The sequence below is a fragment of the Ranitomeya variabilis genome, chromosome 1 (genome assembly GCF_051348905.1).
Source record: "Ranitomeya variabilis isolate aRanVar5 chromosome 1, aRanVar5.hap1, whole genome shotgun sequence".
NCBI lineage: Eukaryota > Metazoa > Chordata > Amphibia > Anura > Dendrobatidae > Ranitomeya > Ranitomeya variabilis.
Window position 1 is genome coordinate 26,987,326 of NC_135232.1, and position 26,337 is coordinate 27,013,662.

Below are 26,337 nucleotides of genomic sequence, written 5' to 3' on the forward strand. Positions count from 1 at the left end.
TATAGACTAGGACAGAATGAGCAGAGTCATTTTGTGATCATAGAGTCTTTTTCCCAGTGCTTGCATACAGTGGTCCTATTCCCTGATGCTCGGACCTGTTTTTTTCGGCAGTCATCAACTTATGTTCACGCAGAACTTTCCCAGTTTCGACACCAACATAAAATCTTTTTTTTATGTTAAAAATTTTAAAAAAAATTGCATACATTTTTTTTTCCTAAACTTCCAACTTCATTTTTAGAAATTCAGATTCACATCATAGAGATAGAAACTAGAATCCTTTATTGTGGTATAAAACTAATCTGCAAATAATAAAAAATACATACATTAATGTTTAGTACATAAAACGGTCGGTGGTGGTGGTGGTGGGGGATAATATGGTATGTCTGAAAATCTTTCATCAGGGTAGGGGGATATTAGTTATTTCATCTGCATGACTGACAAGTTAGCTAAAGTGGGAGGTTTAGGGCCAAGATATAAGGAGAGGACAGGTTATATGCTGGAGATTGTGTGGAGGTATATCAGTAGATTAGGACATGTATGGAGAGATTAGGTGAGGAGGGTGCAGGTTGAGGACCAGACATTACAGGTTTGGAGATTTGTGTAGAAATGAATAGATGGGTCAGGAATGGACATTTGTTTGCTAATTGGTGTATAGCTGGTGAAGGGACAGAATTAAAATGGAACCAAAGCTGAGGAAGAGTTAAGCCGGGGTCGCACTTGCGAGCTCAATTCGAGAAACTCGTGCATCAATATTCGGGAGCGGAGTGTGTGTCTGCATGTATTTCTATGCAGCCGCACACTCGGTCCTGAGTACCGGCGGCTGTGCCAGGTATTGATGTTAGAAACTCGCTTGAGTTTCTCACCTTGAACTCATAAGTGTGACCTCGACCTTAGAGGGATGCTATAGGGTTGCAGTAATCTCGGCGGGCTAGGATGAGGGCACATAAAATAATTTGTGTTGACCCAAGAGATTACCGATCGGGCTGCCTGGTCTTTTCATCAGACTCATGTGTCAGGTTTGTTTTCTAGTTTTGTTTGCGAGACAAGCAATTAAAGTCAGCGCTAAATTTATGTTGTCCGAACTCCTTCCTCCGGAACTCGCCATACACCCGATACTGTATTTGGAGAGTAACCCACCGCCAGACACCAGGTGTTGTTATCCAGCTGCCCGAGCCTTCTCTCACCAATGTCTGCTATTGAGAGACCCCCGTCAAAGGTGAATGTAACACGTATGGCCAGCTTTAGCACACGCTGCTTACTAGAGTGGATAAGTATTAGATAAGTTCTACCAGGAGTCTTGAGTGCAAACATGGAGAACAAGGCAACTTTCTCTCCGGCTTTGATACACGAGCCGGACGCTTCCAATGTTGACAGCCACAATAACATTGTCGGGAAGGTTTTATTTATGGCTCGTGTGTAAAGGTCCAACATTTCAATGATAATGTTCCCGTCACTCCTCTAGAATAAATGTAGCTGAACCCACAGAAGTCGGACTCACTGGTTCACTGCCATAAACGGGGCTATTAAAGCAAATGGCCGACTCCTCCGGAAGTCCCGATCCTGAATCGGCAGCTTGCATGGAGTATGGCGGACTGTGCACCTGGGCAGTGTTTGTCTGAGGTCTGTATCCTTGCCCGCGGTCACACAGATCATCCGATGTGCCGGTGTAGGTCCGGTTGCAGAATTGCAGATAGGGAAACGGCTGGGATTTGCAGGACGGCTCATTCATCAGTGAATACAAGGATTTCTCATTACCACCGGGAAGATAATTTTCGCTGAAGTCTTCGTCGGTCTTGCTCCCTTCGACTTTGGTATCGAGCTCGTGTAGTTGATGGTCGGAGGATTCGGTCAGCTCCTCATATGTTTTATGTTGGCTGTTTTCCTGAATTCTGACAATATCCACAATTTGTGGTTCACGGTTGGTGGTCAGTAGGATATGTCTATTAAATGCACCCTGGTTAAATAAGAAAAAAATATACCAAGTGACTGACAGCAGTGAAAAACTTATATAATTGATATATTATGTGTCAACATTGATCCTGGGCATCTAGGAGGAAAATAAATAGAAGGTTTGTCTAAAAATAATCCACAACCGTTTTGGGTATACAGCTTCAATGTGTCTCCATGGTAACAGACTACAAACGGTGTGTAGTCTGATTCTGCCGGTGTTATTCTTTCATCTGTCCTCTATTTAAATATTATCTGTCCCAGTAGCACTCCGTCATTTGTCCTAATATGCTTTATTAGTGAGTAGAGAACCTCTTTATCCAAAGATATGTTAAAATAGATAAAGCAGAATAAAACATAAAATTATATCTTTTACCTTTGTTCCATCGAAGGAAAGTATTTTGCAGCTGTTAGGATCTGGGATATCAGGGAGACATATTCTTTTCAGCCTAAAAAGAGAGAATTCTTAAAGTATTTACAAGAGGATAGATGCATGTGATTATCTGATACATTCTCAGGTTCTACCCTGGTTCTAGGTGACCAGCAGGGCGGCAGTATATCTCAAGCCTGAACCTATTCTTTAATAAGAAACATGAGATCACAGCCAGTCTGTGGGAATATTATCTTTGGTCGTATTGCAGTTTTTAATTTAGCGTTATGGCCACATTGTGACTGCCGTCTGTGTCTTTAGTTGCAGAGAATATTTGTAGTAAAGTTGTACCTAGTCTATGAACACTCACCATGCTCTTTTCCAGCATCCAATTAATAGTAGCACTAATGCCAGCAATGACACTGTAATAATTGGCACAATTATGGAACGAACCACTGCTTCAGCTGAAACCCAAGAGAATAGTATGGTAAGAGCAACAAGCCTAAAACATAGATACTGTAACAAGTCCAAGATCAGTACATACGTATAGTAAAATAAACATGCTTATAACCTCCAGTAAGCTATAAAAGCTCAGTATTAGTGATGAGCGAATATACTCGTTACTCGAGATTTCTCGAGCATGTTCGGGTGTCCTCCAAGTATTTTTTAGTGCTCAAAGATTTAGTTTTCATCACCTGAGCTGAATGATTTACATCTGATAGCCAGCCTGAGTACATGTGGGGGTTGCCTGGTTTCTAGGGAATCCACCCAAATGTACTTATGCTGGCTAACAGATGTAAATCATTCAGCTGAGGCGATGAAAACAATCTCCGAGCACTAAAAAATACTCGGAGGACCCCAGAGCATGCTCGGGAAATCTCGAGTAACGAGTATATTCGCTCATCACTGCTCAATATATCTAAATATAGTATTAAATATAATCTTAAGAGTGCCAGATCCAAGTTCAGTACATAAGTAGGTAAAAAAAATAAAAATAAGGCTAGAACATAGATACAGTACCAGATTCAAGCTCAGTACCTAAGTATAATAGCAGAAACAAATCAAGAACATAATTCCTGGGTCAATAAAGAAGTATAATAAAATAAACAAGCTTACAACAGATACCGTAACAAAATCAAGCTCTGCACATAAGTATGGTAAAAGAAATAACACTAGAACATACGTAGTTTGATTTAAGAAAGTGACCGGTCCAGTCTGTAACTGCATGAAAACTACTTTTAGCACATTAATGTGCTTGGAATCAGTGATTCTACCCAGCAACGCGGTTATCTAATCATCAGACAGCTCTACATTCTATGTGCAGAAGTTCTCCTAATCTGCAGACAAGATGGCAGCAGCCCTTTTTTTTTTTTTTATGGGTGTATACGAGTGTTGTGCCATTCACAGGCCCATCAGGTGAGCATGCATACATTTCATCCTCTACCCCTTTTTCCAATTGCCCTTGCTACTACTATATATATGTGTCTTTCTTTTCCAAGACTAAACAGTAAAAGATCCACACTCAGTCCATAAATATAGTAAAAGAAACAAAACTAAAACGTACTGAGCTTGGAACTCTGATCCTGTATCTATGTTTTAGTCTTGTGTCTTTTCTAATATTTGTGTACTGAACTAGGATTTGTTACTATATCTAAGTATTGTAAAATAAGACTAGGACATAAAAATCGTAGCAGATCCAAGCTCACTACATAAGTATGGTGAAAAAAAAAGACTGAAAGATGTACTGAACTTAGATCTCATACTGCATGTTTTAGGCTTATATATGATACTATACTTATATACAGAATTTGGATATGTTACTTGTTTCTTTTACCACTCATACATTAAACTTGCAGAATGATAATCTTCACGAAAAGCGCTACATTTTTTTTGTTCAAGAAAAACAAATGACGCATGATGATAAAAATGGATCATCACACATATAAAAAAAAACATTTTTTGTAGATGCTAAATTAATAAGGACATGTGAATAAGGTCACTAACTTAGCACGCAAAAATAAGAAAATATGTACCTGATCTATAGCTAGAATAGACAGTCATGGACTAAAGTTTTGAAACAAATAAAAAAAATTATTTTTTTTTAGTTACACATTCTGAGCACTGATAAGGCAAGAATAGTTTGTCATCAGTCAGGGTTTGGCCCAGAAGCTAATATGCAAAAATATAGATGAAAAATATAGAGTAACACTGTCAATATTGAGTTTTTGCATAAACTTGATTGATTTATCAAAAAAAGTTTAAAAACTTATCAAATGTTTAAAATTGTAGTTCAGTAATCATAGAAACATCCAACTACAAACAGGGAAACGGAAAAATTTGTATAAACCAAACTGTGAACGTGAATCCAAGCTCAGTACATGAGTACGGTAAAAGAAATAAACCTAGAACATAGACACAGTAACAGAGCCACACTCAGTACATAAGTATAGTAACAGAAATAAGTCTAGGTATAGATAATACATACAGTAACACATTTAATCAGAAAACAATGAAACATTAAGGTACTATTCAGATATCAATGTTTATCCTGGTGCTGTACACGGCAGCACACAGACACATTATATTCTATTGGTATATTCACATGTCTGCATAAATATCAGTCATGTTGTCACTCTTCTACCCAAAGCAAGATGGCACATGGCAAGACAAGAAGAGGAGGAAGCTCTGCCAGTAGGGAAGGATACAAGTGGGTACCCCTAATACTTGCCCTTCACTGCCCTGAGCTCTCTAGCGTCCTTAGGTGGGTTCTTTCACCCCATGCGGCGATAACATTCCTATCCCTGTCTTACCCCAAGTACCACCCTGAATAGTGAGCAGGAATGCTCATTCTGCTCTACTGTAAAGTCACAGAGGGGGAGCAGATAGGAATAAAAGAAAACCGCAATCATAGAAAAGTACTCTCAAACAATGGAGTGGGAATAAAGGAAGGAGAGGGTGAGGCACACCAAATGGGAATAGAGACTGGGAGAAACACAAACCAACTACACACAGATAGCTCCTAAAACCATTCCAAATGCAAATGCCTGCTCCTTTCTCAGCTCACTCCTCCATCTCCAAACCAGGTAGTTGCAAGCTTTCACTGGCAACAACTGAAGTTTCAAGGAGAGTATTTAAACCAAAGGGAAGTGATGAACTCAGAACAGCTGTGACGACTCAGGACTCTGTTTAACCCTTGCATGAACAGAGCAAGGAAAACCTGAACTGTTGATAGGAAGGTGAAGCCGTTCTAACCAGCGCAGATATACGAGTAATCAGATGCCGCGATCTTCTGGACCCATGCTGTCGCGGCTTCACTGTGATGACACATCATATTGTAGTCCATTTTTCAGATATAACTGACCAATGCAAGTGTTTTGGTAAGCTTTTATGTGATCAGTTTCTAGGAGACTAATGGGATGATTGCATCTGTTTTTTTGGAGGGGAGAGGTTGCAAGAAAAACAGATACATTAAAAAACAGTCAATATTTTACAAAGCTTAATATGAAAGTATGCTAAAAGAAGCTGATCTGGAACATAAATACTGTACCAAATCCATACGCAGAATGTAGATAGCGTAAGATACATGATGTACAATATATACAGTATATGTACTGATCTTGCATACAGTACAGTAAACAAATGTAGAACATATGTATTGACCCTGTATGTGGTACTATATCTAAGTGGAGTAACAGCAACTCTAGAACATAGATACAGTACCACATACAGGGTTAGTACTTACAGTGGGGAAAATAAGTTTTTGATACACTGACGATTTTGCAAGTTTTCCCACCTACAATGGAGAGGTCTGTAATTTTTTATCTCTTCAACTGTGAGAGACAAAATCTAAAAATAAAAACCAAAAAAATCACATTGTCTGATTTTTACATAATTATTTTGCATTTGATTGCATTAAATAAGTATTTGATACAATAGAAAAACTGGACTTAATATTTGGTACAGAAACCTTTGTTTGTAATTACAGAGGTCAGATGTTTCCTGTAGTTCTTGACCAAGTTTGCACACACTGCAGCGGGGATTTTGGCCCCCTCCTCCATGCAGATCTTCTCCAGATCTTTCACGTTTCGGGGCTGGCGATGGAGAACATTGAGTTTCAGCTCCCTACTAAGATTTTCTATTGGGTTCAGGTCTGAACACTGGCTAGGACACTGCAGGACCTTGAAATGCTTCTTACAGAGCCACACATTAGTTGCCCTGGCTGTGTGTTTCCGGTCTTTATCATGCTGGAAGACCCAGCCACGATTCATCTTCAATGCTCTTGCTGAGGGAAGGCAGTTGTTGGCCAAAATCTCTCAATGCATGACCCATCCATCCACCCTTCAATACCTTGCAGTCGTCCTGTCCCCTTTGCAGAAAAGCGCCCCCAAAGTATGCAGTTTCCTCCACCATGCTTCACGATTGGGACTGTGTTCTTTGGGTTGTACATGTCCTTCTTCTGCCTCCAAACACAGCGAGTGGAGTTGATACCAAAATTATATTTTGTTCTCATCTGGTCACATGACCTTCTCCCATGAGTCCTCTGGATCATCTAAACCAGTATTCCCCAACTCCGGTCCTCAAGAGCCACCAACAGGTCATGTTTTCCGGATGTCCTTAGTATTACACAGGTGATACTTGCATCAGCTAGATGACCAAGAATCCCATCACCTGAAATCCTGAAAACATTGACCTGTTGGTGGCTCTTGAGGGCCGGAGTTGGGAAACATCGATCTAAATGATCATTGGCAAGCTTCAAATGGGCCTGGACATGTGCTGGTGTGAGCAGGGGGACCTTGCGTGCTCTTTTGGATTTTAATCCATGATGGCGTAGTCTGTTACTAGCGGTAATGTTTGAGACTGTGGTCCCAGCTCTTTTCAGGTCATTGACCAGATCCTCCCTTGTAGTTCTGGGCTGATTCCTGACCTTTCTCAGAATCATCCTTACTCCATGAGGCAAGATCTTGCATGGCGCCCCAGACTGAGGAATATTGACAGTCATCTTGTGTTTCTTCCATGTTCTAATATTTATGCCAACAGTTGTTGCCTTGTGCATGTCAACAGTTTTGTCCCTGGTGTCCTTAGATAGCTCTTTGGTCTTGGCCATGGTGGAGAGGTTGGAGTGTGAGTGTGTGAACAGGTGTTTTTTATAAGAATATAAGAATTCTTGCTGGTTGTTCGGTGATCAAATACTTTTCATGCAATAAAATGCAATTTAATTATTTTAAATCATACAGTGTGATTTTCTGTTTATTATTTTTAGATAAAAATTACAGACCTCTCCATTGGAGAAACGCAGGTGGGAAAACTCGCAAAATTGTAGTGTATCAAATACCTATTTTCCCAACTGTAAGTATAGTAACAGAAATAAAACTAGAACATAAACCAACATAAATCCAAGTTTAGCATATGAAAATAAGTCTACAAGTATGTACTGAGCTTGGATCTATTACTATATTTAAAAATAAATACTTTGTGTTCTAGACTGATTTATTTTGCCAAACATACATAATGAGCTTAGATGTGTTACTTTATCGATGTTCTAGTCTTATTTGTTGCTATACTCATGTACTATACTTACCCTGAACTTGGTACTGTATCTATATTTTAATTTTTTTTATTACCATACTTATGTACTGACCCTGAATATTGTGCTGTATCTATGTTCTAGATTTCTAGATTTTGTTTCTGTTAATATTCTTATGTAATTCCTTTTAGTGCGTGCTCTAAATATGTTTTTATTACCGTACTCATGTACTGTGCTAGGATCAGTTATTAGAAGTTCGGTAAAAGACAAAAGTCTAGAATGTAGATAAAGTAACAGATCCAAGCTCAATACATAAGTATAGTAGTACATACAAGTCTAGGGCATAGGTACAGCAACAGATCCAAGCTCAGTACATAAATATAGTAATGAAAGTCTATGGTTTAGGTACAGTAACAGATCCAAGCTCAATACATAAATATAGTAATGAAAGTCTATGGTTTAGGTACAGTAACAGACCCAAGCTCAGTACATAAATATAGTAATGAAAGTCTATGGTTTAGGTACAGTAACAGATCCAAGCTCAGTACATAAATATAGTAATGAAAGTCTATGGTTTAGGTACAGTAACAGATCCAAGCTCAGTACATAAATATAGTAATGAAAGTCTATGGTTTAGGTACAGTAACAGACCCAAGCTCAGTACATAAATATAGTAATGAAAGTCTATGGTTTAGGTACAGTAACAGATCCAAGCTCAGTACATATAGTAATGAAAGTCTATGGTTTAGGTACAGTAACAGACCCAAGCTCAGAACATAAATATAGTAATGAAAGTCTATGGTTTAGGTACAGTAACAGACCCAAGCTCAGTACATAAATATAATAATGAAAGTCTATGGTTTAGGTACAGTAACAGACCCAAGCTCAGTACATAAATATAGTAATGAAAGTCTATGGTTTAGGTACAGTAACAGACCCAAGCTCAGTACATAAATATAATAATGAAAGTCTATGGTTTAGGTACAGTAACAGACCCAAGCTCAGTACATGCCGTTTATTTAGGGGTCGTAGCCGTCACTAGTTATATACCTGCTACATGGTGAGATTTGTAGTTGAGAAGTAGCATCTTGTGCACTCTATAAATACAACTAAAATGTTCATCATGAGATAGCATAAAATGTGATACTTGGCAATATATCCAATATCTATAATCACTGATTAATGTATTATAAGATGACACTCACCGTCCTCTGCGGTGTCGGCCCCACTGTCATCGCTACGGGTTTCTCCTCCACCGGTGATGGCCACAACAGCTACCTTATATTTTCTATTCGGTATTAGTCGAGTTATTGTGAGCTGCATTTTATTTGGATCTTCGATATAAAATCTGCACATGTCATCTGTGAAAAGATGAATGATAGATTAGATAGATATGTGGTAAATAGACAAATAGATGGTAGGGATCCTCACCCGACTGCCTGCAGCCTTTCTCTGTATCGTTCACAAAAACATTGTATCCGGTAACAAATCCTTCCTGAGACCCGTCCAATGGGTATGGCGACCAATCCACGAAAAATGACCTGGCTTTAATGTTACTGATTCTCACATTTGGCTTCACGGAAGAAGCTAAAAATAAAGTAAAAATACACAAAGAAATATATTTAGAATGTAATATAGAATATAACAAGATATAATCATATATAGAATATAACAGGATACAAATTATAGAATATAAGTGTGTATGTATATATTTACAGTTGTGTGAAAGTGTTTGCCCCCTTCCCGATTTTCCTATTCTTTTGCATGTTTGTCACACTTAAGTGTTTCAGATCATCAAACATATGTAAATAGTAGACAAAGAGAACACAAGGAACCCCAAAGTGCAGTTTATAAATGAAGGTCTTAATTATTAAGAGAAAAAGAAATTCAAACCTACAGGGCCCTGTATGAAAAAGTGATTGCCTCCCACCCCCTTAAAACATAAATTAACTTTGGTTTATCACATCTTTGGGAAGCTGAGTTCACATTCCCTAACCACACACAGGCCTGATTACTGCCACACCTGTTCTCAATTTAGAAACCACTTAAATAGGACCTGCCTAACAAAATGAAGTAAACCAAAAGTTCCTCAAAAGCTAGAGATCATGCCGCTATCCAAAGAATTTCTGTAACAAATGAGAAACAACGTAATTGAGTCTGGAAAAGGTTCTAAAGCCATTTCTCAAGCTTTGAGACTTTAGCGAACCACAGTGAGAGCCATCATCCACAAATGGCAAAAATATGGAACAGTGGTGAACCTTCCCAGGAATGGCCGGCTGACCAAAATTACCCCAAGAGTGCAGCAACGACTCATCCAAGAGGTCACAAAAGACCACACAACAACATCCAAAAAACTGCAGACCTCATTTGCCTCAGTTAAGGTCGGTGTTCATGACTCCACCATAAGAAAGAGACTGGGCAAAAATGGTCTGCATGGCAGAGTTTAAGATGAAAACCACTGCTGAGCAATAAGAACATAAAGGCTCATCTCAGTTTTGCCAGAAAACATCTTGATGATCACCAAGACTTTTGAGAGATTACTCTGTGGACTGATGAGACAAAAGTTGAACTTTTTGGAAGGTATATGTCCCATTACATCTGGTGTAGATGTAAAAATGATTTCAAAAAAGGAACATCATACCAACAGTAAAATATGGTGGTGGTAGTGTGATGGTCTGGTGCTGTTTTGCTGCTCCAGGACCTGGAAGACTTGCTGTGGTAAATGGAACCATGAATTCTGCCGTCTACCAAAAAATCCTGAAGCAGAATGTCCGGCCATCTGTTCGTGAGCTCAAGCTGAAGCACACTTGGGTTATGCAGCAGGGCAATGATCCAAAACACACCAGCAGGTCCACCTCTGAATGGCTTAAAAAAAACAAAATTAAGACTTTGGAGTGGCCTAGTCAAAGTCCTGACCTTAATCCAATTGAGATGCTGTGACCTTAAAAAGGCAGTTCATGCTCGGAAACCCTCCAATGTGGCTGAATTACAACAATTCTGCAAGGATGAGTGGCCAAAATTCCTCCAGAGAGTTGTAAAAGACTCATTGCCACTTATCGCAAACACTTTGATTGCAGTTGTTGCTGTTAATGGGCGGCCCAACCAGTTATTAGGTTTAGGGGCAATCACTTTTTTACGCAGGACCCTGTAGGTTTGGATTTCTTTTTCCCTTACTAATAAAGATCTTCATTTATAAACTGCATTTTGTGATTTACTTGTGTTACCTTTGTCTAATATTTACATTTGTTTGTTGAGCCGAAACATGCAAAAGAATAGGGAAGGGGGCAAACACTTTTTCACACAACTGTATAATGCAGAATATAAATATAAAATATACGAAAATATAACAGAATGTAACACATAAAATAACACAGAAAATCTAGACTACAATATATGTGGTAGAATATAACCGAATGTACCCAGCTCCGTCGTGTACCCCTCTTTCTTCTCCAGGAGATGTTCCCCGTCGCCCGTAGATCCGTATATTCGGAACTCGTATCTTACTCCTGGTCTGAAGTCTCCTGCAATGTTGTAAGATTTGACCGTTGTTATTAATAATAATATTCTGGGGTCACATTGTCTGTTATGGGGGGGGGTACAGTAAATATTTTTGAGTTAAAGTAGCTTTTATGGGAACAGAAAGGCAGTTATTAGTTAGCAGTGATAATAATGGGGGCTACTGGTTATTATGGTGTCTGCGACCAGTATAGGGGTAGAATGGCAATTATGGGTTCACAGTGATTAATATATGGGGTCTTATGGGTTAAAAAGAGGGGTAAATTGATTCCTGTGTCGCCTTTCTAGATATCATGGGGGACAGCACGGATATTATGGGGTCACTGATTTAATATGGGATCCTAAAGTTTATATGAGATATAATGGGGCAACAAGGCTATTAGGGGTCGCAGTGATTTTTGGGGGGACAAGGCTGTATGCACAAGCAGGCTTTGCTGTGAATTGTATTTTTTTTTTTAAACTTTTTTTACTGTAATATAGGAAAACAATTGATTTAAAAAAACAAACGAACAAGTAGCTAATATTTACAGGTGATTTATTATTTTTTTTTAATATACTTTTGCAGCCAAGGTCAAGTTTTGTTTCGAGCTCCACTACTTTTAAAATAATAAAAAAAAAAAAAAATAAGTGAAGAATCATTGCAAACAGGGCAGGTTAATAATATTCCACTGGAAAGATCTGACTACAAAGGGTTTGTTTGTAGTCTGTCACCATGGAAACAGATCTGTATAGAAGCTGTAAAACCCAAACGGTAAGGCATTTGTACTGAAGACTGCTTACAAAATTGCTTAATTTTTTAATGCTAATGCACTGGAGCAATTAAAAACAATAAATACAAAATATTTTTAAAGTTTTCACACCCTTTTAAGTTTGGAATTTTTTTTTTAATGTTGCTGTTCTTACGGGATACGATGACGTCGCTCTGGACGGTGGCGTTGTACTTTTTCCACCGTAGGTCACAATGAGGAGACCTTGGCGCGGCGCACCATTCCACAACATATCCGTGAGCGCCGGGCGCCTTTCTCCATCTTACAATAACGCCTCCATCTCTGCCCGACGTCCTTTCAGCAATTATTAAATTAGAGCCTATATTATTACAGGAGGACACACGTGATTAGTAATGTAACCCCAAAACTCGTGTAAAAGTAACACGAGAAAATTCCAGTAATCTGACAATCTCCTCGGATGAAGTGCCGGATTATCGGAATTTTATCAAAACTGTCCTATAAACTGTAGAGGGTCACGTATAACGAATACTACACGATAATGATAATTCTAAAGTATTCTATCTCGCACCAATCCCTCCAGCGTCCACTATACCTTTTGCAGTGTTTGCTGGGACCCTCAGCTCCGCAGGTGTTGATCCTCCAGCACTATTGTGTGCCGTGACGCTGATCGTATACACTTGTCTCCCTATGGATATTTGGGTGCTGTTCACACCCGAGACGCTGATCTCCTTTGCTGTCGGAGCGCCCTCTAGCGGCCGCACTTTTATATGATAGTGAGAGATATTTCCATTGGCTTTGAATATTGATGAAGGCTTCAAAATAATTGTAAAGAAATAAGTTTAAAAGTCTGAAGAAAGTATCCAAACATAACATCAATTAAATGGGTTGGTGGTCCTAATTGTGTGATCGGTAGGGGGTGCGACGCTCTGTACCCCGCTGGTCTGCACAGAACAGCTCCGCCAATGGAACAGTGGCCGTGGCGGGTACTGCAACTCTAATCCCTATTGATTTGAATAGGGGGCGGATGTGCAGTACCCGTCAGTGACCACTATACAGTCGATGGCGCTGTGCTGTGCAGTTTCGGCCGCTGACACCGGGAAAAGCTAAACAGCAGGAGTGCCGGGTATCCCAAGGATAGGCCATCATTGTTAAAGTCCCGGAAAATCCCTTTAAAAGTACATCCAGTGTTCTGCGCAGGCGCCGGTCCTGGTGTTGCTTATGGTTCAACAGCTCCATTATTTGCCCTGCAACATCTATGTAAAATGGAGCGGATGATGCAGCTGCGAGAGATGAAGCCGTTGACCCAGAAATGATGCCAAAACCGGCGCATGCGCAGAAGAAAGTTAATTCCTAAACTGCGCATGCGCAAAAACTGTACTGTGTGGAGCTGGCGAGAAATTTCGAGATGGGTGTGGAGAGGCAAAGAAAGCAAGAAAAGTGAACACTTATTACCTAACCTGTAAAACGGACGTCGATAGGGCCTGGTGGTCAACAGTAAACTCCGCCGTAGTGACCAATGCCAGGCAGCTGCTGCCGAGCCAAATAAAATCATGGTGCAATGCAGAGTGGCCCAGGTTATTAAGGGAATGGGTGGACCCCAGAATCAAGACAGGTGGTCAAACTTGGGGTTATTCAGTAAAACGGCCAATAATCTTTTCACCTGTACGCCTGCAATGATGGCAAGGGGCATCCACCACATCCAAGGAAAGGGATTCTTTACTGTAAAAGCAGTGACACTATAGAGCCCATACTCACTTTCCAGTAGAGGATAACAATCCTTTTATCATCATCATCATCATCATCCTCCATAACAGATCTCCAAACATCCAGAGCTCCCGTAGGGGCTGAAATTAATGTCCGAGAAATAGTAGAAGATTATTAAAATTGATACTTTTTCTACCTGTTTGTGTGTATAACTACAGCTAAACCAAATGCAACGGGCCTCGGGGTCTTCGGGGGCCACACCGGAAGAGCACAGCCATAGCAGTGACTTATAGAAATAGAAATTGTGATCATTAAAGAAACAACTTCTTAAAGGGGATCTGTCAGCAGGTTTTTGTTATTTAATCTGACAGCAACATAAAATAGGGAAAGAGAGCCCGATTCCAGGGATGTTCCACTTACTGCGCTGTGTTCTGTAGTTACTTTTCTTAGTAAACTTAGCACCTACCATCTTCCCGGGTCTTGACTGCCAGATGACTCCAGTTGCTCCATCCTGCCAGTGATGACTCCGCCATACAGCGCACCCTCAGGTCATAGTTTGTATCCGCCTGTAACCCGCCGAGGATGACTTTGTATATCTCTGCTGGACCTTTTCCTCTAATTGTCACGTTGACCTAATTAATTGGATTGAGAAAAAAAATATTCAATTTCTCTGGGTTCCGACATTTCATAGAATACAGTCCCACTCGGAGACCTGCCGGTGGCCCTAAATCTTCCAGGATTGTTCAGATACAATGCCAGCAAATAAGAAGCTGCTGTCCAGTGCTTAAAAGGCTCCAATTTACATAAAACCAAACTAAGTTTCTCTTTCCAGCTTGTGAGTTTTGCAAAAGAATCGTTTGTGGTGTTCCTCAGGGGCGGGGCTTAAATATTTCTAATGTACTACAGTAATGTTAGTAGGTATGCACAGCTGACGCTCAACAAGCAGAAGTTATCTCATACCCTGTATGTATACATCATGGGGCTCTTTAAAACCTATATCAACATGATTAATACAGATGATTTGTTTTTATTTGTATTCATGTTCTATTATAATGATTCCCAACCAGTCATCTGGGCGGAGCCATTCCTCTGACATTTTGCCTAGTTTAATCCTCCTCCTGAGCTTAGTGCAATTGCCTTTAGTGCTGTGTGTAGGGCATGTGCCAGAAATCAGATGGTGGAGCAGGAAGTAATACTGATTGGCTATTTATACAAATGGCTCCGCCCAGATGACTGTTTCTGGGCTGTTCTACATTATAGCATGGAGGGGCAGAGGCGGCAGTTGCATTGGGACCCTGGAGCAGGATGGGGCAGCTAACGATAGTGTTCTACAAGGAGCCATTTTTCAGAATAGTCATGTAGTCCCTGCTGACAGATTCCAGTCCTCACTTACCAGGTCCTTCACCTGACACCGGATCTGCAGGGCGGTGTAATCTGCTCGCAGGGACCAGGACAATAAGATCACAGAAGAGTTCTGGTGAGTTGCTCTTAAATTGGAAGGAGGAAAGAGCAGAACTGGGAAAAGTAAGAAGAGTGACATAAAACTGGAGTGATACATTGTAACAATCCGGAGAAGAGTGAAACACTGTATACATGATTCAGGACTTGGGATAAGGTGTTATCTGAGCATGCTCGGCTGCTAACCAAGTGTTTTCGGCGTGCTCGAATAATACGTTCGAGTCCCTGCGGCTGCATGTATGGATTGCGGGGTGTCAAACCTATTTTTTGAGCATGCTGAAAACACTCGGTTAGCACCCGAGCATGCTCAGATAACACCTCATCCGAACATGTGCGCTCATCACTATTCATGACCAAAGAAGCTTTACATCTATTTTTATAATTTACCAAGTTTTTTTTTTTTTAAGAAAGGTGGCTGCATTGTAGGAATGTAACGGTCATTCGACAACAGTCGTGTCCATTTACGGCAGATTATTAGACATGGAATATTAATTTACAGCTATTTATTGTGTTTACTTGTATAAATTCTGCAGCTGATTATTAACCATCGGATTTATATTTTGGCTCTGTGATACGCCGCATCCACAGATAAATCGTACCTCTCTGGTGTAGATGCACCATGGAGTCGATGCTCCTCTCTCCTAGGAGGTTTTTAGCCGTCATGGTAAAGTTATACACCGGCTGATCCTCCTGAATCGGCAAAATACACTGATCTCTTTCGCAGGAATAGGATTTCATAGAAAACCTTAAAAAAAAAGTTTTGAAATATAAATGTAGATATAATACGATCAGGAGTCGAAAGGTAGAAGGGAGAGGAGGGGGATGCAGCTGCAGTGTGCAATGCGAGGGATCACATTACAGTCTGTGCTTCAGCCTATGCATGAGACTGCAGGGGTGGGAGCAGCAGGGGGAGAGATCTGATTGGTCACAGCTCTGACATCACACCAGGAGGAACCCACCTGTTCTTAAAGGGGCTGCACCATCTGGACAATCGCTCCAAATAAAGTTCCATGCAGTATTATTAAACAGTTACTCCCAAGGAACAAGTTACTTACCACAGTGTAGGAGGTAAGAAACTGATTGCTGTGGGATCGACTGCAGGGACCCCTAGCAATCCCCAGATCAGATCCCTGAACCCCAAAAAGTGACCTCTGCAGCCCCTTCATGAATGTAGCAGAGGTGGCCATGCTCGGCTTCTACTCCATTCAAGATGGGACTGCAGGGCCCAAGGTTTGAGAAAGTGGGGAGGTCACAGCAGTCCGGCCCCCAGAGATCACCAAGGTATCAGTTTAGGGGATAACTTATTATTATTATTATTGTTTGAATAACGCTTTAGTGATTTTACACACTTCCACATTTAGCCACTAGACGGCAGCACAAAGCCAGAAACTATGTAATCATAAAAGAAACAACTTCTTAAAGGGGGATCTGTCAGCAGGTTTTTGTTACTTAATCTGACAGCAACATAAGATAGGGAAAGAAAGCCCGATTCCAGGGATGTTTCACTTATTGCCCTGAGTTCTGTACTTTTAATACAATCAGTGTTTTATCAACAGGAGATTATCACTGCAGGACTAGGTGTCACATGCAGGCTAGTCAGGCAAATCTGTGTAACCCCGCCCACAACACTGATTGGCAGTTGATGCAGGAAGCTGCCAATCAGTGGTGTGGGCGGGGTTATACACTGCTACATATACTTTGTCTACTAAAACAGGGACTCTATCAAAACTGCAAGAAGCAGCCCAGTAAGTCATACATCCCTAAAGTCAGGGTCTGAGCCCCTACATCCTGCTGGTCTCAGATTAAATAAAAAACCTGCAGAGAGATTCCCTTTAACCCCTTCGCGACGTAGGAAACATAGGCAGATGCCCCACTATCTATAGGACAAGAAGATAGAAGATCGAAGCATCAGGTCTCCTAAGGAGACTATTGAAGCAAGTAAAAAAATGTTTAAAAAAAAAAAAAAGGTTCAGGTCACCCCCCTTCTTGACCCATTCAAAATAAAACAATAAAAAAAAAATCAAAATACACATATTTGATATCACCGCGTTTAGAATCTATACTATACTAACCCGATCTATCACTATATAACGAGAATTAATCCGATCGGTAAACAGCGTAACAAGAAAAAAAAAATTTAAACGCCAGAATCATGGTTTTTGGGTCACCACAACAATTTTTTTGACAATTTTACCGTTTTCCAGTACATTATATAGTAAAATCAATTGTGTTATTCAAAAGTGCAACTCTTCCCACAACAAATAAGCCGTGACACGGCCATATTGACAGAAAGATAAAATAGTTCTGACTCTGGGATGAAGAGGAGCAAAAAATTAAAACGAAAAAACTGAAAATGGTCCGTGGTTGAAGGGGTTAAGGACAAATTTTTTTAAAAAAAATTCTTAGCCTTTTCATTGCTGTATATAAGACATATAAGACATATAAGACATAATGTTTTCAATTTTATACCCATATGAGGGTGGTTTGGGTTTTTTTGCAGGACAGGTTGTTTTTTTTTTTTATTCGCACCACATTAAGGTGAGTATGGAGCTCCCCCTAGTGGTGACTGCAGACAGGATCTTATCATGTATCTCTATATACAGGGAGCTCCCCCTAGTGGTGGCTGCAGACAGGATCTTATCATGTAACTCGGTATACAGGGAGCTCCCCCTAGTGGTGACTGCAGACATAATCTTATGACGTATCTGTATACAGGGAGCTCCCCCTAGTGGTGGCTGCAGACAGAATTGTATTATGTATCCCTGTATACAGGGAGCTCCCCCTAGTGATGACTGCAGACAGGATCTTATCATGTATCTCTGTATACAGGGAGCTCCCCCTAGTGGTGGCTGCAGACAGAATTTTATTATGTATCTCTGTATACAGGGAGCTCCCCCTAGTGGTGATTGCAGACAGGATCTTATCATGTATCTCTGTATACAGGGAGCTCCCCCTAGTGGTGGCTGCAGACAGGATCTTATCATGTAACTCTGTATACAGGGAGCTCCCCCTAGTGGTGACTGCAGACATAATCTTATGACGTATCTGTATACAGGGAGCTCCCCCTAGTGGTGGCTGCAGACAGAATTGTATTATGTATCTCTGTATACAGGGAGCTCCCCCTAGTGATGACTGCAGACAGGATCTTATCATGTATCTCTGTATACAGGGAGCTCCCCCTAGTGGTGGCTGCAGACAGAATTGTATTATGTATCTCTGCATACAGGGAGCTCCCCCTAGTGGTGACTGCGGGCAGGATCTTATAATGTATCTCTGTATACAGGGAGCTCCCCCTAGTGGTGGCTGCAGACAGAATTGTATCATGTATCTCTATATACAGGGAGCTCCCCCTAGTGGTGACTGCAGACAGGATCTTATCATGTATCTCTGTATACAGGGAGCTCCCCCTAGTGGTGACTGCAGACAGGATCTTATAATGTATCTCTGTATACAGGGAGCTCCCCCTAGTGGTGGCTGCAGACAGAATCTTATGTATCTCTGTATACAGGGAGCTCCCCCTAGTGGTGGCTGCAGACAGGATCTTATCATGTATCTCTGTATACAGGGAGCTCCCCCTAGTGGTGACTGCGGGCAGGATCTTATAATGTATCTCTGTATACAGGGAGCTCCCCCTAGTGGTGGCTGCAGACAGAATTGTATCATGTATCTCTATATACAGGGAGCTCCCCCTAGTGGTGACTGCAGACAGGATCTTATCATGTATCTCTGTATACAGGGAGCTCCCCCTAGTGGTGGCTGCAGACAGAATCTTATGTATCTCTGTATACGGGGAGCTCCCCCTAGTGGTGGCTGCAGACAGAATTGTATTATGTATCTCTGTATACAGGGAGCTCCCCCTAGTGGTGACTGCAGACAGGATCTTATCATGTATCTCTGTATACAGGGAGCTCCCCCTAGTGGTGACTGCGGGCAGGATCTTATAATGTATCTCTGTATACAGGGAGCTCCCCCTAGTGGTGGCTGCAGACAGAATTGTATCATGTATCTCTATATACAGGGAGCTCCCCCTAGTGGTGACTGCAGACAGGATCTTATCATGTATCTCTGTATACAGGGAGCTCCCCCTAGTGGTGGCTGCAGACAGAATCTTATGTATCTCTGTATACGGGGAGCTCCCCCTAGTGGTGGCTGCAGACAGAATTGTATTATGTATCTCTGTATACAGGGAGCTCCCCCTAGTGGTGACTGCAGACAGGATCTTATCATGTATCTCTGTATACAGGGAGCTCCCCCTAGTGGTGACTGCAGACAGGATCTTATAATGTATCTCTGTATACAGGGAGCTCCCCCTAGTGGTGGCTGCAGACAGAATCTTATGTATCTCTGTATACGGGGAGCTCCCCCTAGTGGTGGCTGCAGACAGAATTGTATTATGTATCTCTGTATACAGGGAGCTCCCCCTAGTGGTGACTGCAGACAGGATCTTATCATGTATCTCTGTATACAGGGAGCTCCCCCTAGTGGTGACTGCAGACAGGATCTTATCATGTATCTCTGTATACAGGGAGCTCCCCCTAGTGGTGGCTGCAGACAGAATCTTATGTATCTCTGTATACAGGGAGCTCCCCCTAGTGGTGGCTGCAGACAGGACCTTATCATGTATCTCTGTATACGGGGAGATCCCCCTAGTGGTGGCTGCAGACAGAATTGTATTATGTATCTCTGTATACAGGGAGCTCCCCCTAGTGGTGACTGCAGACAGGATCTTATCATGTATCTCTGTATACAGGGAGCTCCCCCTAGTGGTGACTGCAGACAGGATCTTATCATGTATCTCTATATACAGGGAGCTCCCCCTAGTGGTGGCTGCAGACAGGATCTTATCATGTATCTCTGTATACAGAGAGCTCCCCCTAGTGGTAGCCGCAGACAGGATCTTATCATGTATCTCTGTATACAGAGAGCTCCCCCTAGTGGTGGCTGCAGACAGGATCTTATCATGTATCTCTGTATACAGGGAGCTCCCCCTAGTGGTGACTGCAGACAGGATCTTATCATGTATCTCTGTATACAGGGAGCTCCCCCTAGTGGTGACTGCAGACATAATCTTATGACGTATCTGTATACAGGGAGCTCCCCCTAGTGGTGGCTGCAGACAGAATCTTATCATGTATCTCTGTATACAGGGAGCTCTCCCTAGTGGTGGCTGCAGACAGAATCTTATCATGTATTTCTGTATACAAGAAGCTCCCCCTAGTGGTGGCTGCAGACAGAATTGTATTATTTATCTCTGTATACAGGGAGCTCCCCCTAGTGGTGACTGCAGACAGAATTGTATTATGTATCTCTGTATACAGGGAGCTCCCCCTAGTGGTGACTGCAGACAGGATCTTATCATGTATCTCTGTATACAGGGAGCTCCCCTAGTGGTGGCTGCAGACAGGATCTTATCATGTATCTCTGTATACAGGGAGCTCCCCCTAGTGGTGACTGCAGACAGGATCTTATCATGTATCTCTGTATACGGGGAGCTCCCGCTAGTGGTGGCTGCAGACAGAATTGTATTATGTATCTCTGTATACAGGGAGCTCCCCCTAGTGGTGACTGCAGACAGGATCTTATCATGTATCTCTGTATACAGGGAGCTCCCCCTAGTGGTGACTGCAGACAGGATCTTATCATGTATCTCTGTATACAGGGAGCTCCCCCTAGTGGTGGCTGCAGACAGGATCTTATCATGTATCTCTGTATACAGAGAGCTCCCCCTAGTGGTAGCCGCAGACAGGATCTTATCATGTATCTCTGTATACAGAGAGCTCCCCCTAGTGGTGGCTGCAGACAGGATCTTATCATGTATCTCTGTATACAGGGAGCTCCCCCTAGTGGTGACTGCAGACAGGATCTTATCATGTATCTCTGTATACAGGGAGCTCCCCCTAGTGGTGACTGCAGCCATAATCTTATGACGTATCTGTATACAGGGAGCTCCCCCTAGTGGTGGCTACAGACAGAATCTTATCATGTATCTCTGTATACAGGGAGCTCCCCCTAGTGGTGGCTGCAGACAGGATCTCATCATGTATCTCTGTATACAGGGAGCTCCCCCTAGTGGTGGCTGCAGACAGGATCTTATCATGTATCTCTGTATACAGGGAGCTCCCCCTAGTGGTGGCTGCAGACAGGATCTTATCATGTATCTCTGTATACAGAGAGCTCCCCTAGTGGTGGCTACAGACAGGATCTTATCATGTATCTCTGTATACAGGGAGCTCCCCCTAGTGTTGGCTGCAGACAGAATCTTATCATGTATTTCTGTATACAAGAAGCTCCCCCTAGTGGTGGCTGCAGACAGAATTGTATTATATATCTCTGTATACAGGGAGCTCCCCCTAGTGGAGACTGCAGACATGATCTTATCATGTATCTCTGTATACAGGGAGCTCCCCCTAGTGGTGGCTGCAGACATAATCTTATGACGTATCTGTATACAGGGAGCTCCCCCTAGTGGTGGCTGCATACAGAATCTTATCATGTATCTCTGTATACAGGGAGCTCCCCCTAGTGGTGGCTGCAGAAAGGATCTTATCATGTATCTCTGTATTTAGAGAGCTCCCCCTAGTGGTGGCTGCAGACAGGATCTTATCATGTATCTCTGTATACCGAGAGCTCCCCCTAGTGGTGGCTGCAGACAGGATCTTATCATGTATCTCTGTATACAGGGAGCTCCCCCTAGTGGTAGCCGCAGACAGGATCTTATCATGTATCTCTGTATACAGGGAGCTCCCCCTAGTGGTAGCCGCAGACAGGATCTTATCATGTATCTCTGTATACAGGGAGCTCCCCCTAGTGGAGACTGCAGACAGGATCTTATCATGTATCTCTGTATACAGGGAGCTCCCCCTAGTGGTGACTGCAGACAGGATCTTATCATGTATCTCTGTATACAGGGAGCTCCCCCTAGTGGTGACTGCTGACAGGATCTTATCATGTATCTCTGTATACGGGGAGCTCCCCTTGTGGTGACTGCAGACAGGATCTTATCATGTATTTCTGTATACAGGGAGCTCCCCCTAGTGGTGGCTGCAGACAGGATCTTATCATGTATTTCTGTATACAGGGAGCTCCCCCTAGTGGTGGCTGCAGACAGGATGTTATCATGTATTTCTGTATACAGGGAGCTCCCCCTAGTGGTGGCTGCAGACAGGATCTTATGATGTATCTCTGGATACAGGGAGCTCCCCCTAGTGGTGACTGCAGATAGGATCTTATCGTGTATCTCTGTATACAGGGAGCTCCCACTAGTGGTGACTGCAGACAGGATCTTATCATGTATTTCTGTATACAGGGAGCTCCCCCTAGTGGTGGCTGCAGACAGGATCTTATGATGTATCTCTGGATACAGGGAGCTCCCCCTAGTGGTGGCTGCAGACAGGATCTTACCGTGTATCTCTGTATACAGAGAGCTCCCCCTAGTGGTGACTGCAGACAGGATCTTATCGTGTATCTCTGTATACAGGGAGCTCCCCCTAGTGGTGACTGCAGACAGGATCTTATCATGTATCTCTGTATACAGGGGGCTCCCCCTAGTGGTGACTGCAGACAGGATCTTATCATGTATCTCTGTATACAGGGAGCTCCCCCTAGTGGTGGCTGCAGACAGAATCTTATCATGTATCTCTGTATACAGGGAGCTCCCCCTAGTGGTGGCTGCAGACAGGATCTTATCATGTATCTCTGTATACAGGGAGCTCCCCCTAGTGGTGGCTGCAGACAGGATCTTATCATGTATCTCTGTATACAGGGAGCTCCCCCTAGTGGTGGCTGCAGACAGAATCTTATCATGTATCTCTGTATACAGGGAGCTCCCCCTAGTGGTGACTGCAGACAGGATGTTATCATGTATCTCTGTATACAGGGAGCTCCCCCTAGTGGTGACTGCAGACAGGATCTTATCATGTATCTCTGTATACAGGGAGCTCCCCCTAGTGGTGGCTGCAGACAATTGGATCATGTAACTCGATGCTGGGAATTTGGACACTTTTCCTGTTATTACTGAATGTTCCTACCATTCATATAGAACATAATCGGCCTTGAGAGTCCGAAAGAAGTTATAGATCGGTCCAGGGATCCAGCAGCAGATTAAGGATTTCATATCTTGGGTCACACATGAAAAGTTTTTCGGCTGATCTGGCGGCCCTGAAACAATGTGGCAACAATGAATCACACATGAAAGGACAGAGACCCCCCCTCCCCCATCTTAAAAATCTCCATGATAAATATGTTTTTATAATCTTGACAAAATTTCTGCTAAATGTCATTTTTTTGGAATTAAAAAATGATTGCAGATTTTGAGGTTTGAGCAAAATTTCTGTAGCAACTTTCTTGGATTGAGTGGCGCTGCTTAACAGAGTGGCATGTCAAAGTTTGTCTACCCCTTGTCAAAATGACTGTTATTGTGAATAATTAATCAACCTGAAGATGAAATGATCTCTAAAAGGCCTAAAGTTTCAGATGACATTTCATTTGTATTTTAGGCAAAAAATATATATTCTCATCTTTTACATTTTAAAAAACACAAAAAGGAAAATGGGCCAATGCAAAACTTTGTGCACCCTGCATGGTTAGTACCTAGTAGCGCCTCCTTTTTGCAAGTATCACAGCTTGTAGACACATTTTGTAGCCAAACAAGAGACTTTCAATTCTTGATTGAGGGACTTTCCTCCATTCTTCCTTGGAGAATTCCTCCAGTTCTGTGAGATTCCTGGAGCGTCTTGCATCCTCTGCTTTTTGCGGTCTGGCCACAGATTATCAATGATGTTCAGATCAGGGGACTGTGAGGGCCATTGTAAAACCTTCAGTTTGCGCTTTTTGAGGTCCTCTATTGTGAATTGACGTGTTTAGGATCATTATCCATTTGTAGAAGCCATCCTCTTCCTCTTTTCACCTTCAGCTTTTTTACAGATAGTGTTATGTTTACATCAAGAATTTGTGGAAATGTCATTTAATCCATTCTTCCCTCTATCTGTGAAATGTTCCCCGTGCCATTGGCTGCAAAACAAACCCTAAAACATGATTGATCCACCCCCATGCTTAATGGTAGGTGAGATGTTATTTTCCTGAAATTATTTACCCTTTTTCCTCCACACATACCTTTGATTGTTGTGGCCAAAGAGCTCCATTTTAACCTCATCGGTCTACTGGACTTGTTTCCACAATGCATCAGGCTTCTTCAGATGTTCTTTTGCATACTTCTGAAGCTGAATTTTATGGTGAGGACGCAGGAGAGGTTTTCTTCTGATGACTCTTCCATGAAGGTCATATTTGTGCAGGTGTCTCTGAACAGTAGAACAATTTACCACAACTCCATAGTCTGCTAAATCTTTCTGAACATATTTTGCAGTCAAACAAGCGGTTCTGATTTGCCGCTCTTGCAATCCTACAAGCAGCTCTCATTTAAATTTTGCTTGATCATCCAGACCTTATCTTGACCTTCACTGTTCCTGGCAACTGTCATTTCTTAATTACATTTAGAACTGAGGAACGGGAAACTTGAAAACGCTTTGCTATCTTCTTATAGCCGCCTTCTTCTTTTTGGGCCTCCACCATTTTCATTTTCAGAGTGCTTGGCAGCTGCCCATGGCTGCTGTTTATTGGCACAAGTTTAGAGGAGGCTGGGTTTTTATAAAGCTGGGAAATTTGCATCACCTGGCCTTTCGTAAAGATGATAGTGAACAAGCCATAACTCTAAAAGGGTAATTAAGGTCTGAAACCTCGGTCAAAGTTATCTGAGCACACAAATCTGCAAGGGTGCACAAACTTTTGCATTGTCCCATTTTCCTTTTTGTAATTTTTAAAATGTAAAAGATGAATATATATTTATATTTCTTTTTTGCCTAAAATACAAAGGAAATGTGTCATCTGTAACTTTAGGCCTTTTATAGATCATTTCATCTTCAACTTGCTTACTGTTCAGAATAACAGTAGTTATTATGACTATGGGCGCCCAAACTTTTACATGCCACTGTACCAAGATGGGAGACATATATACCACGATGATGGGGGGCTCATATATATTTCTTCAAGATAGGGGTGTCTGGTCCATATCTTGCACCTGTGTCCATGAGACTCTAGTTACTCCACTGCTTATTAGTGTGATACAGTGCCCACATAATACTGCCAAATCTTATAGAAAAATGTCAAGAAACATCCAAGGTATACACTTGTGTTCCAAATTATTATGCAAATTGGATTTTAGTGTCTTAAAGATTTAATTGTTTTGTTTTTAAAATAAACTTGTGGATGGTATTGTGTCTCAGGGCTCAATGAATCACTGAAATCAATCTTAAACACATGTGATAATTAGTTTTCCAGGTGATTCTAATTAAAGGCAAACTACTTAAAAATGAAGTTCCACATTATTATGCAGGTTACAGGTTTCAAGCAATATGGGAAATAAAAAGGATCTCTCTGCTGCTGAAAAGTGTTAAATAGTGCAATGCCTTGGACAAGGTATGAAAAAATTAGATATTTCACGAAAACTTAAGAGTGATCATCATACTCTGATGAGACTGGTTTGTGACTGAAACCGAGCACAGACAGAGTTCATGCAAATAAAGGCATAATGAGGAAGTTTTCTGGCAGACAAATTCATTGGATTAAAAGAGCAGCTGCCAAAATACCATTACAAAGCAGCAAACAGTTATTTGAAGCTGCTGGTGCATCTGGAGTCCCTCGAACCTCAAGGTGTAGGATCCTTCAAAGGCTTGCTGTGGTGCATAACGCTACTATTCGGCCACTCCTAAACAGTGTTCACAAGCAGAAACGGTTGCAGTGGGCCCAGACATACATGAAGACTAATTTTCAAACAGTTTTTTTTACTGATGAGTGTCGAGCAACTCTGGACGGTCCAGATGGATGGAGTAGTGGATGGTTGGTGGATGGCCACCATGTCCCAACAAGGCTGCAATGTCAGCAAGGAGGTGGAGGAGTCATGTTTTGGGCTGGAATCATGGGGATATAGCTGGTAGGGCCCTTTAAGGTTCCTGAAGGTGTGAAAATGACCTCAGCAAAGTAAATAGAGTTTCTGACTGACAACTTTCTTCCATGGTCCAAAAAGCAGAAACGCGCCT

General features: G+C 41.9%; 1 protein-coding gene across 1 annotated transcript in view; it reads right to left on the reverse strand.

The window, feature by feature from the left end:
• Positions 1–263: 263 nt before the first annotated feature.
• The window catches only part of OSMR (oncostatin M receptor), a 69,952-nt gene continuing 43,878 nt past the window's right edge, over positions 264–26,337 (reverse strand). Inside the window, exons 6-18 of the mRNA XM_077281505.1 lie at positions 23,275–23,404; positions 15,847–15,992; positions 15,183–15,304; positions 14,256–14,421; positions 13,841–13,929; positions 12,678–12,897; positions 12,261–12,443; positions 11,261–11,362; positions 9,273–9,428; positions 9,047–9,202; positions 2,688–2,781; positions 2,324–2,396; positions 264–1,954 (exon numbers count right to left, since the gene is read on the reverse strand). Coding sequence (XP_077137620.1) covers positions 1,451–1,954; positions 2,324–2,396; positions 2,688–2,781; positions 9,047–9,202; positions 9,273–9,428; positions 11,261–11,362; positions 12,261–12,443; positions 12,678–12,897; positions 13,841–13,929; positions 14,256–14,421; positions 15,183–15,304; positions 15,847–15,992; positions 23,275–23,404 — 2,141 coding nt within the window. The 3' untranslated portion in view covers positions 264–1,450. The remainder of the gene's footprint in view (positions 1,955–2,323; positions 2,397–2,687; positions 2,782–9,046; positions 9,203–9,272; positions 9,429–11,260; positions 11,363–12,260; positions 12,444–12,677; positions 12,898–13,840; positions 13,930–14,255; positions 14,422–15,182; positions 15,305–15,846; positions 15,993–23,274; positions 23,405–26,337) is intronic.